Source organism: Coregonus lavaretus (genome assembly GCF_964263955.1).
Source record: "Coregonus lavaretus genome assembly, chromosome: 30".
Taxonomy (NCBI): Eukaryota; Metazoa; Chordata; class Actinopteri; order Salmoniformes; family Salmonidae; genus Coregonus; species Coregonus lavaretus.
In genome coordinates this window covers 34,486,473-34,499,891 of record NC_140017.1, presented here as the reverse complement: position 1 = coordinate 34,499,891, position 13,419 = coordinate 34,486,473, and the positions used below count along the sequence as shown (strand labels likewise).

At 43.5% G+C, this 13,419-nt stretch overlaps 1 protein-coding gene across 6 annotated transcripts in view; it reads left to right on the top strand.

Annotated features, from left to right (window-relative positions):
• Positions 1–13,419, top strand: part of LOC311106087 (von Willebrand factor A domain-containing protein 5A-like) — a 39,774-nt gene that overhangs the window by 2,706 nt on the left and 23,649 nt on the right. For 4 of the 6 annotated variants that reach the window (XM_084148395.1, XM_084148394.1, XM_084148393.1 and 1 more), the window contains exons 2-6: positions 10,684–10,734; positions 11,333–11,535; positions 12,259–12,481; positions 12,851–13,026; positions 13,237–13,351. In XM_084148395.1, coding sequence (XP_084004521.1) covers positions 10,692–10,734; positions 11,333–11,535; positions 12,259–12,481; positions 12,851–13,026; positions 13,237–13,351 — 760 coding nt within the window. In that variant the 5' untranslated portion in view covers positions 10,684–10,691. Of the gene's footprint in view, positions 1–4,275; positions 4,340–10,683; positions 10,735–11,332; positions 11,536–12,258; positions 12,482–12,850; positions 13,027–13,236; positions 13,352–13,419 lie in introns of all 6 variants that reach the window. The other 2 variants (XM_084148391.1, XM_084148392.1) reach the window with 2 other exon arrangements.

Below are 13,419 nucleotides of genomic sequence, written 5' to 3'. Positions count from 1 at the left end.
TGTAAAATTGACAATCTGTACCCACGGATTGTAAAAACGTGCACACAGTTTATTTTTCTCTTCCCAGAACCTAGTGGGGCTCCGTAGAAAAAGTTGCTTGTTTTGGGCTTTTTTTCACAGGCCTGGTTGCTTATTTGTCTCGCGAGATCTGGCAACACTGAAGTGGATCTTTAGAACTACATTTTGTGGAATGTAGGATATGACCAAAGTGCTACTTAATAAAAGCAAAGTAACGTTGTCCCAAATAGGGGAATGAACAAGTGAGGCTTGACCTAGTGTGGTCTGGGCATCTTGGCTTTACACATTGAAGACCAAACCAGAATGATGAGGTGCTGCTAAGTTTAACTAAAGAATTCTGATATACACATTACTTGCTTCAAAAAGGCCTCATGGTTGAATTGGAAATATGTGCACCTGAGCATAATTCACAACAAGCAAGCAGGAGCTTTTGATAGAGGCTACTGAAAACATTGATGCAAGTTATTGGTAATAAGAAATTTTTATAGGCTTCCATATTCTACCCTCTTGTATAGATTTGTGAAAATGAACAGTGATAGACATTTTGCCTGAAAACAGAATTTGAAAATAATTTCTAGAAAAGGTAAACACAGCTATCTGTATGGCTTTGTAAAAATGAACAACCATATTCTGGCCAATTGTATAGATTTGTAAAAATGAACATGAACAGATTTTTTTTTAAAACTTTTTTTTTAATGAAAAATAACTATTTTAAACAACATCAACTGTGAACTGATTTGGGCGTGTGTGTGTTAAAGAGACAGACAGGGAGGGACAAAGAGAGAGAGAGGCTACATTACTTGTACTGAAACTGTTCTCTTCTCTCTTTCAATGCAGCAAAGCGGTCAATGACTTTCTCATTGAAATCAGGCATGCTGAGGACTAGTTCCCTCTCCATGGAAAGCATGGCCAGTGCATTCAGACGTTCCTGGCCCATTGAATTTCGCAGGAATGTCTTAACTCGTGTCAAAGTTGAGAAACATCTCTCAGCTTCAGCTGTTGTCATGGGAGTAGTTATGAGGATGTTCAACAGAGTCACAGTCTCAGAGAACGTCTCCTGGAGGTTGTAGCTCATGAGAACCTGGTACAGTGCCAGTGCACCACAGCAGCCCTTGAATTCAGGATTCTCATAGATCAGAGATAGTTCTGTCTTGAGCTTTGCCTTGCTCAGCATGGGGTATGCATTCACAGTGGCATTCAGAGCCTCATCAGGAAATGAATGGCAGTACCTTTCAAACATGTCTGCTTGCAGTAAGGTAGCACTCACAAGGTGGCCAGAGAAAGAGAACCTTTCTTTGGTGTGATCCAGGATGGTGTTGCAGACCTCTTCAGACAGCCTCTGCTTCTCCTCTTCTCTCAAAGCTGTTCTGGGTCTTTTGGCTCCTGTTGCTTCTTGCAGCTGCTGTTGAGAGGAGTCCCTGAAGGCAAACAGACCAATGTGTTTGTTGGCTTTGTACAGTATTGTTGTCTATGTGATGCACAGGTATATGCAATGTATCCATGTATAGTACAAATACTTCAGTTCCACTTAAAATGGGCAGGGATGCATAAAGTCTTTGGTGTTTAAGTTAGCCTTTGTGTCTCACATAGCCTGGATGTTCAGCACAGTATACAGTGGTGCTCATAAGCTTATGAGCCCATGCTAAAGTTGACTAAAAAGAGGAATAAAAAAGAAAAGAAAATTGGTGTCCTTAAAGGTTGGATTTTCCAACTTTTTTAATTAAGATAAATTTCCAAAAGATGATTTTTTAATTTTTGTATTCCTCTTTTTAGTCAACTTTAGAATGTGTTCATACACTTATGAGCACCACTGTACAGTACACATAGTATATAAAATAAGCTAGATTACACCACTGGCCATATATAATGAGAATAATGTAATTTCAAACACAAATGCAGTCTCCTTTCATGCATACATTTTCAAATAAAGCTCTGCTTTGAGAAAGATCGAATGATATTGTTTAATCTTACCTTCTGGCCTGCACACTGCTTGTGAAGCTGTCGAGGGCACGTTTGATGAAGACAGCATCGATGTCCTTCTTCTGTAGCTTCTGGTACAGAATGTCGACGTGGGGCATGATTTTGTGAAAAAGCCCCAGGAAAAAAATAAAATCTTCATCATGTAGCATCCTCACGTAGCCAGATGCCTCTCTCACGGTGGGCTGGTCAAATGAACCCAATGAACCCGTCCGGATGGCTTCAAAACATTCTATGAGGTCGTCTCGATTCTCGTAGACAGTGTTCACGACTCTGCTGTTTAAGTTCCACCATGTGGATGAAGGTCTGGGCAGTCTTCGTGCAACAGTCTGGTCAAGAATGCTGGTGCGTTTGGGTGACCGGGAAAAAAAAGTTGCAATCCCACTCAGATCGGAAAATAAAATGTTCACTTTTTTGATGCGAGAAGTAGCTTGCTGCATGATCAAATTCAGCTGATGCGCATAGCAATGCACGTAATGGGCATTCTTGAAATGCTCATGCACCTTTTGCTGCACACCAGCCTTCTCTCCCCTCATCACACTGGCTCCATCGTAAGCTTGCGCAATGAGTTTGACTTTCTCGTCGTCGGCAAAAAGACCGTTCAGTCTCTCCAAAAGCACACTGGCGATTGAGACTGAGGTTGATTCCGAGATGGGAAGGAACTCAAAAAAGCGCTCCTGCACTTTGTGGTTGCTATCTATGTACCTCAGCACAAGCACCAGCTGTGTCTGTGTAGAAACGTCCGTGGTCTCGTCAGCTTGGATAGCTACGAAGTTCGCCGACTTCACCTCCTCCACAATATGTTCCCTCATGACCGCTAGCATACACTCCAGTAGCTCGTTTTGAATGGTCTTTGATGTACCCTTGAAAACTTTAGCATTTTTAAGATGGTCATCAAACACCTCATCTAATTGTGCCACAAAGTTGACAAGTCCAAGAAAAATACCAGGGTTGGTGGAGCCCTCAGTTTCATCTTTGCCTCGCAAAGCTAACTCAAACACTCCGCAAAACTTCACACACTGGATTAGCCGGCTGAGGATGTGGCGGTTCTTGCTAACCTCATCGTTGTGGCGGCGGACAGCTAGCCTGTATCCCTCATCCAGTTGAGTGGCAATGTTCACTCTCCCCAAAGCAGACAATCTCAAACAGCTATCCATGTGGGTCTTTGACAGCTCATGTTTCTTAATCTTTTCTGAAAGATGGTGCATGTCCGTTACACCAGTCACTGTCCAAGCGGTGCTGTCTGCCGTGCCGCCTTCAGGGTGAAAGAGTAAGCAGGGGTAGCAGAAGACTGCATTAGCTACATCGCAGCCTGCTAGCCAGGTTTTTCGTTCGTACCAATTTTTGGAAAATCCTCGGGTGTAGGACTTTCCCCCTTTAGTAGAAACCTGTTGAATTATTAAATTTGGTCTGGGAGGTCCTAATTGTTTCGTTGCCAATTTATCTTGATTTGTTCGCCGACAAAAATGAACTTCTTTCAAAGAGACAATCGAGTTGCACTGAACGCTAGCCATCTTGACAGTAGTACGTGAATTGATTGACGCTGCTACCCGCTCTTTTCTTAGTTACGGTCATGGTTATGTTACGTATGACGAAAGCGCGTAAGTGCAAGCCCTCCCGGAACCCATAGAGATTGTATTGAAAGCTCTGATATTTGAAAAAAAATATTTTACATGAGAGTCTATGAGAGACTTCTGGGGCGATTTTCAACCTGACTGAAATCGCCCCAAAAGGGGCGGGGCCATTTGAAGCACGACTTTAGCCTGATTGGACATTTAGTGGCAGATCAGACGTCTAGATTAGAACACTGATAACTACTGTTGCCGTGATATAATTGATTAGAAAAAAAATCCCTTCCTTTTCCCCTTTGGCAGTGCGTCGCCCATATCGCCCTAATGAACACACCGCCCCTGGTCTATATTCAAATGCCAGTATCCATTCTCCAAATGGTGGAATAGGCAAAATATGAGAACAAAACAATAACTTTATGGCAGTAGTTAACTACTGTAGCCAACTAGCCTGCTAAACTCTGTAAAGCTAGCCAGCAAGCTAGAAATCAATACTAAAGGGATTGCGAATGGGCTACCATAGTCAAAAAAAAATTACATTCTAAATATTAACTAGCTGGTTAGCATTTATGAGGCCAGCATGTTCCTCACATGCTAGGAACGTATTTCCTACAACGTTATAATAAAAGGTACCACTCACTCCCAAAACACACATTTTCTGGAGACTTGTGGCCAGACTGCTGCTGACGTTGCCCACTGTATGCAATTTCAGTAGCCTGATTGTGTCAAGACTGAGGAGAAATCCGCACATAATGCGTCCCTGACCACCTGAAGAGGTAAGCCAGATCTGAACACAATCCAACCACAATGCGACTTTTGTTCGTCTAGACCAGTCTTTTCAATGCGATCTTCCTATTCTGATAGCAGAAGTCACATGCAAGTGTCAAGTGTAGACACAGGAACAGGGACCACCTGTGCTAATAAGCCATCTAGCATGCTCCGAACACCTGTGTGTAATGGAAGAAGGCCACCAGAAATGTGTTGTCACTGAAAAATACTGTTGGCTGCAACTGTGATAAACCATGTGTTTGATGTATTTGATACCATTCTCCATATTCCGCTCCAGCCATTAACACAAGCCCATCCTCCCCAATTAAGGTGCCACCAACCTCCTGTGGTGTACAGTAAGTGTGTATGTAGCAGTTTGAAATTGTTTTCATGTGATATTAAAGTAAAGGGCTTTATGTTTCTAGAACCTTAACGCAATTGAGAAACGATTAATGTTTAAATGGAGTATTTGGCTGTTTTGGCTGCCAGAGCCAGTCTACCTCTGAAAATAACATGTAAGGTCCATGGACCTCAAGGAGTAACGATAAGGCTCTTTTAGAGTACATATTGAGTGGGCTAGGTATGACTGTGCCAGAACAACAAGCAAAGTGACTGCAGCTCAGGGTCTGTTCAAGAGTGTGCATCGTTACAGAACTTCAGAAATGTATCATGTTGGGGAAACCGGGGACAATAGTGATTTCTGTTTAGTCTTTTATTATATTGTTCAGAGACCACTTGAACTAGACCAGTAATTTTATGATATAAGATACTGACATCTGTCTACTAATTATTCATGCTATTTAGGTCTGCATATAAGACTCTCACAACCAAAAGTTGCATAAATAACTCTACACTTAGCATATAGGAGGACCTATTCGCGATATTAATTTTAATCTGAAAAGTCCTGATGTTACACGTGCCAGGGGCAATTTAAACAGTAGCTGGGGTCAAATGTAACACCTAAAACATAAACCAAAAAACTCACTTCTGAATCATTAATGTTTATGAAATAGCATATTATCTAGCCTAGGCAATAGTGCAGATCTAGCGCCCACTATCTGCCGCCTAGGGTACATATTATCATAGACCTATTTAATGGTTTTGCGAGAAATATATATATATATATATACACACACACACACACACACACACACACAGTATCAGTTTGGACACACCTACTCATTCAAGGGTTTTTATTTATTTTTTACTATTTTCTACATTGTAGAATAATAGTGAAGACATCAAAACAATGAAATAACACAAGGAATCATGTAGTAACCAAAAAAGTGTTAAACAAATCAAAATATATTTTATATTTGTGATTCTTCAAATAGCCACCCTTTGCCTTGATGACAGCTTTGCACACTCTTGGCATTCTCTCAACCAGCTTTACCTGGAATGCTTTCCAACAGTCTTGAAGGAGTTCCCACATATGCTGAGCACTTGTTGGCTGCTTTTCCTTCACTCTGCCGTCCGACTCATCCCAAACCATCTCAATTTGGTTGAGGTCGGGGGATTGTGGAGGCCAGGTCATCTGATGCAGCACTTGATCACTCTCCTTCTTGGTAAAATAGCCCTTACACAGCCTGTAGGTGTGTTGGGTCATTGTCCTGTTGAAAAACAAATGATAGTCCCACTAAGCCCAAACCAAATGGGATGGCGTATCGCTGCAGAATGCTGTGGTAGCCATGCTGGTTAAGTGTGCATTGAATTCTAAATAAATCAGACAGTCTCACCAGCAAAGCACCCCCACACCATAACACCTCCTCCTCCATGATTTACAGTGGGAAATACACATGCGGAGATCATCCGTTCACCCACACCGCATCTCACAAAGACGGCTGTTGGAACCAAAGGACACATTTCCATCGTTCTAATGTCCATTGCTCGTGTTTCTTTGACCAAGCAAGTCTCTTCTTCTTATTGGTGTCCTTTAGTAGTGGTTTCATTGCAGCAATTTGACCATGAAGGCCTCGTCTGAACAGTTGATGTTGAGATGTGTCTGTTACTTCAACTCTGTAAAGCATTTATTTGGGCAGCAAATTCTGAGGCTGGTAACGCTAATGAACTTATCCTCTGCAGCAGAGGTGACTCTGGGTCTTCCTTTCCTGTGGCGGTCCTCATGAGAGCCAGTTTCATCATAGCGCTTGATGGTTTTTGCGACTGCACTTGAAGAAACTTTCAATGTTCTTGAAATGTTCCGTATGGACTGACCTTCATGTCTTAAAGTAATCATGGACTGTAATTTCTCTTTGCTTAGTTGAGCTCATCTTGCCATAATCGGGACTTGGTCTTTTACCAAATAGGGCTATCTTCTGTATTTTCCCCCCTACCTTGTCACAACACAACTGATTGGCTCAAACACATTAAGAAGCAAATAAATTCCACAAATTAACATTTAACAAGGCACACCTGTTAATTGAAATGCATTCCAGGTGACTACCTCATGAAACTGGTTGAGAGAATGCCAAGAGTGTGCAAAGGTGTCATCAAGGCAAAGGGTGGCTATTTGAAGAATCTCAAATATAAAATATTTTGATTTGTTTAACACTTTTTTGGTTACTACATGATTCCATATGTATTATTTAATAGTTTTGATGTCTTCACTATTATTCTACAATGTAAAAATAAAGAAAAGCCCTTTAATGAGTAGGTGTGTCCAAACTTTTGAACATATATATTATTAGAACAAAAATATAAACGCAACAATTTGGAAGATTTTACTGCGTTACAATTCATAGAAGGAAATCAGTCAATTGAAAAAAAATCATTAGGCCCTAATATATGGGTTTCACATGACTGGGCAGGGGCGCAGCCATAGGTGGGCCTGGGAGGGCGTAGTCCCACCTTCTGGGGAGCCATGCCCAGCCATTCAGAATTAGTTTTTCCCACAAAAGGGCTTTATTACAGACAGAAATACCCCTCGCTTCTTGATATGCCACACCTGTCAGGTGGATGAATTATACAGTGGGGAGAACAAGTATTTGATACACTGCCGATTTTGCAGGTTTTCCTACTTACAAGGCATGTAGAGGTCTGTAATTTTTATCATAGGTACACTTCAACTGTGAGAGACGGAATCTAAAACAAAAATCCAGAAAATCACATTGTATGATTTTTAAGTAATTAATTTGCATTTTATTGCCTGACATAAGTATTTGATAGATCAGAAAAGCAGAACTTAATATTTGGTACAGAAACCTTTGTTTGCAATTACAGAGATCATACATTTCCTGTAGGTCTTGACCAGGTTTGCACACACTGCAGCAGGGATTTTGGCCCACTCCTCCATACAGATCTTCTCCAGATCCTTCAGGTTTCGGGGCTGTCGCTGGGCAATACGGACTTTCAGCTCCCTCCAAAGATGTTCTATTGGGTTCAGGTCTGGAGACTGGCTAGGCCACTCCAGGACCTTGAGATGCTTCTTACGGAGCCACTCCTTAGTTGCCCTGGCTGTGTGTTTCGGGTCGTTGTCATGCTGGAAGACCCAGCTACGACCCATCTTCAATGCTCTTACTGAGGGAAGGAGGTTGTTGGCCAAGATCTCGCGATACATGGCCCCATCCATCCTTCCCTCAATACGGTGCAGTCGTCCTGACCCCTTTGCAGAAAAGCATCCCCAAAGAATGATGTTTCCCCCTCTATGCTTCACGGTTGGGATGGTGTTCTTGGGATTGTACTCATCCTTCTTGTTCCTCCAAACACGGCGAGTGGAGTTTAGACCAAAAAGCTCTATTTTTGTCTCATCAGACCACATGACCTTCTCCCATTCCTCCTCTGGATCATCCAGATGGTCATTGGCAAACTTCAGACAGGCCTGGACATGTGCTGGCTTGAGCAGGGGGACCTTGCGTGCACTGCAGGATTTTAATCCATGACGGCGTAGTGTGTTACTAATGGTTTTCTTTGAGACTGTGGTCCCAGCTCTCTTCAGGTCATTGACCAGGTCCTGCCGTGTAGTTCTGGGCTGATCCCTCACCTTCCTCATGATCATTGATGCCCCACGAGGTGAGATCTTGCATGGAGCCCCAGACCGAGGGTGATTGACCGTCATCTTGAACTTCTTCAATTTTCCAATAATTGCGCAAACAGTTATTGCCTTCTCACCAAGCTGCTTGCCTATTGTCCTGTAGCCCATCCCAGCCTTGTGCAGGTCTACAATTGTATCCCTGATGTCCTTACACAGCTCTCTGGTCTTGGCCATTGTGGAGAGGTTGGAGTCTGTTTGAAAAGTGTGTGGACAGGTGTCTTTTATACAGGTAACGAGTTCAAACAGGTGCAGTTAATACAGGTAATGAGTGGAGAACAGGAGGGCTTCTTAAAGAAAAACTAACAGGTCTGTGAGAGCCGGAATTCTTACTGGTTGGTAGGTGATCAAATACTTATGTCATGCAATAAAATGCAAATTAATTACTTTAAAATCATACAATGTGATTTTCTGGATTTTTGTTTTAGATTCCGTCTCTCACAGTTGAAGTGTACCTATGATAAAAATTACAGACCTCTACATGCTTTGTAAGTAGGAAAACCTGCAAAATCGACAGTGTATCAAATACTTGTTCTCCCCACTGTATTAGCAAAGGAGAAACGCTCACTAACAGGAATGTAAACAAATTTGTGCACAACATTTTGAGAGAAACCAGCTTTTTGTGTACATGTAACATTTCTGGGAACTTTTATTATAGCTCACCAACACTTTACATGTTGCGTTTTTATATTTTTGTTCAGGATAGATATTGCTATGGACATAACCAATATTTACAGTTACACCCTGCATGGCCATTTTGTTCCTCTCAAAACATTTTGAGTGGTTTGATGGTGCCCAGATTATATCTGTTTGCAACTTACTTGGCACTCTACAGTAGGGTTTCCCAACCTGGGGGTACTAGTACCCCCTGTGGGTACTTGGCCTATCCAAAGGGGGTACTTGGCCTATCCACAGGGGGTACTTGGCCTATCCACAGGGAGTACTTGGCCTATCCACAGGGGGTACTTGGCCTATCCACAGGGAGTACTTGGCCTATCCACAGGGAGTACTTGGCCTATCCACAGGGAGTACTTGGCCTATCCCCAGGGGGTACTTGGCCTATCCACAGGGAGTACTTGGCCTATCCACAGGGAGTACTTGGCCTATCCACAGGGGGTACTTGGCCTATCCACAGGGGGTACTTGGCCTATCCACAGGGGGTACTTGGCCTATCCACAGGGGGTACTTGGCCTATCCACAGGGGGTACTTGGCCTATCCACAGGGGGTACTTGGCCTATCCACAGGGAGTACTTGGCCTATCCACAGGGAGTACTTGGCCTATCCACAGGGGGTACTTGGCCTATCCACAGGGAGTACTTGGCCTATCCACAGGGAGTACTTGGCCTATCCACAGGGGGTACTTGAGAAGACTAATGAGACCATAGGCTAACTGGTAAAATGCACATGAGCGGGTACTTCAGGGGTACTCTGGACAGAGCAAAATGTACTTGGTGTTACAGTAACCTACTCTACAGGACCCCAAGGCTATTTAAAGTTATTATTTGTATAATTCATACCATCTTAAAGTTTAAATCACTTATTGTTTTCATCATTTGGCTGCTTGGCTCAGGATCATTTTAATACTGTGCTATAGTTGCCCCCAACCCTTAGCAGCCATGACAAAACCTAATGTGCCTAGCAAGAGACAACAATGGTGACAAGTCTATCATGTCAATGCTTAGCCAACCGATGGTGATCAAAATGATGCTAGTTTGAATTCTTGGACGTTAATGCTCAGGATAAAACAAGAAAAATGCAGCCGGTGGAAGAACGACTTTCACCCCTAAAAAAAAAAAAAAAAAAACTTCTCAAGCAGAGAGAACCTAAATGGAACAATTTAATAGGATCTCTATGACTAGTTCAACCAGAAGTTATGCTGGATGGACAATGGACAGAGATTGACATTATTGCGTCAGGCTGCTGATAATTTCATTGTTTATTGTTCACAAGAACTTCAGGCTTGGTAATGTCCCTTTTTGCACAAAGCAACTGTTGTGTGAGGAAATATGTTCTGGGAAGACCAATATTATGTGACTAGTTGTCCGTTCGTTTTTTACTCTGTTTATTTAGAACCTAACAGTACAAAGTACAAAGCAATATTCTTTATCATCAACCAGCAGTTACGGTGCATGACCAACATGGTTAGATAAACCTCTCAATGGCTGTCATCCTACTGTCAAACAATTTATCATAGACGCTTGGCATATTACGATTTTTTACTAACGATTTACTGTTACACACCAATTAACTTAATCAAAGTGATGTGAACAGTGCCTGTTTCGCGGTAAGAGGACATTAATATGGCACCTGACTTCCCCATTCAGGTGCCAAAATGGTGAACTGCTGTGGATTGGTAACTGTCAAGAATGAACCAGGTACTGTTTGAAAGCAGAAATGATTGTTTCCCTCCATGTCTGTGTGTTTCGTCCTTCTCCCAGACATGAGCTCTCATCAGTATCTAGTTTATCTTTATTTATTAAAGAGATACTTCAGAACTTTCCACCACATTTTATATAGTTTTCAATAAATTAAGCATTTCCCTCATGTCACGACCGTCAGGGTAAGGAGTAGACCAAGGCGCAGCGTTGCAGGCAAACATACTCTTTAATGAGCGAAAACACGATCAAAACAAACAAAGACGGTAACGTGACAGTTCACGGTGAAACTAAACCAACTAGAAACAAGAACCCACAAAACCAAAGGAAAAACCGACAGATTAAATATGGCTCCCAATCAGAGACAACCAGCAAACAGCTGACACTCGTTGCCTCTGATTGGGAGTCACTCAGGCCAACACAGAAATACGGAACATAGATCTACACACCCTGGCTCAACATAACAGTGTCCCCAGAGCCAGGGCGTGACACCTCAGATGAGCTATCAATCACATTTACTATCTCTAAGTGGTTCCCAAACGATGTCATCGTCAGTTCTCTCTTCCCTCCATCCCTCTCTCCATCCATCCACTCTCAGTGCCTCTGAAGAGTATTGCTGTGGAGGTGAGTGTGCAGGGGCATGTGGCCACTGTGAGCTCCACTCTGCAGTATGAGAACCAGGAGGAAAGCCCTCTGGAGGCCATCTTTGTTTTCCCTCTGCCAGGAGAGGCTGCTGTCTGCAGGTTCAGCGCCAAGATAGGACAGACTGAGGTGGTGGCTGAAGTTCAGGAGAAACAGAAGGTGAGGAGAAATGACAAGTCAACAACGAGACAAATGCAACTGTCAACATTTTTGAAATTCCTTTTCTGAGATCTACAAAAGATTTTTTTTTAGCAGGATTCGGGTTAATTTCATGTTAATACCAATCAATGACATGTTAGTACAAATGTTGTTACTAGTGTAATTACAGCGTTACTACACAGGTTTAAAAGCAACATGGTGTTAAGTGTTACCGGCCGACTAACCTGGCCACCCAATAATCTCCCTCATTCCTAATTGGCATATCAATCCTCACCTCTACACCATGCTAGCTGATGTGTGGTGAGCGTTCTGGCACAAAATGGTTGCCATGCATCACCCAGGTGGGTGCCACACATTGATGGTGGATGAGGTGAGTTTCCCCCTTACTATGTAACGTGCTTTGAGTACCTCAGTTGGTAGAAAGGGGCTATATAAATCCAATCCATTATTTATTATCATTACCCAATTGGTTAACCAGCAGTCTATGACCTACGGGGCTTCTAAAATTAGGTATTTTTTAACAGCTCTCTGCTCTCACTATTAGACTTTGACCCTGTAAAACTGGTTCCCCACCCACTGATTTGTCAAAAGCCACTCTGTCAAACCCCATTGACTTGACTAGTGTCAGTCAGACAGCACCCTCCCCTGGATGTTACTGTTCTATGCTGTGTCTCAGGCTGATGATGCATCCGTGTGTTCCTCTGTCCCCCCCCCCCCCCTCAGGCACAGGAGCAGTATGATGATGCGTTGAGCTCGGGCCAGCAGGCCTTCCTATTGGAGGAGAGTGATGAGAGCCCGGATGTGTTCAAGCTGAGTGTAGGTAGTCTGCCTCCAGGGGAGAAGGCCTCTGTCAGCCTGGACTATGTGACAGAGCTGGCTGTACAGGCTGACGAAGGCCTGAGGCTCTGCCTGCCCGCCGTGCTCAACCCCCGCTACCAACCCCAGGGTAAGAACATGGACACCTGTATAGAGAGACACAAACCAGTAATACGTCATCGGGCAGTCCAAAACAAAGTAAAAACCTTGTGGGCAGCATTGTGACTGGGAACCAGCAGCTGGTCCCATAGCGCAGTGGTGTTCAGTCCTGCTCTTGGAGACCCACAGGGGGTGGTGCAGGCTTTAGTTCCAGTCCAGCTTTAATACATCTGATTGAATGAATCAAGGTCTTGGTGAGTTGTTGAGTTGAAAGGTGGAAGTGCTGGGCTGGAACAAAAACATGCTAATTTGTGGGTCTCTCTCTCTCCTCTCTATCTTTCTTTCTTCTCTCTCTGCCTCTCTCCCTCCTCCTCCCTCCCTCACCCCATCTCTCTCTAAGGGTCAGACAGTGGTAGTGATGGCAGTGCCCAGGTGTCCTCAGTGCCCGCTGGTTCTGTGCCGTACAGTCTGTCCCTCAGTGCCTGCGTGTCGTCCCCTCATCCCATCTCTAGAGTAGAGTCCAACTGTCCCCTGGACCCACTCAACTACCTCAACACAGCGAAAACCCAAGCCACGGTACTGTGTGTCTGTCTGTATGTATGTGTGTGTTCATAAGCATGTGTAAGTGTGTTTCTTTACATACGTATGTATGAATGAATGTCTGTGTGTGTACAGTATGTCTGTGTGCTTTCACTCTCACTAGCACCATGAACCATCAGAATCCTTCATAGGTGTTAAATTCCCTCTGACTGCTCTGTCTTCATTTGAATGTTGTTCTAACTGCAGGTCAGTCTGGCTGCAGGTCATCAGTTTGACCGGGACGTTGAGCTGTTGTTGTATTACCAAGACACCCATCAGCCTACTGCTATAGTAGAGGCAGCACAGGCTTCTGCCAAGCCAGGTGAGGGGGATGTGGGTGTGCTCTGTTGTAGACTGGTGTATATGAGATGAATGAGTAGTCTAGTCTAC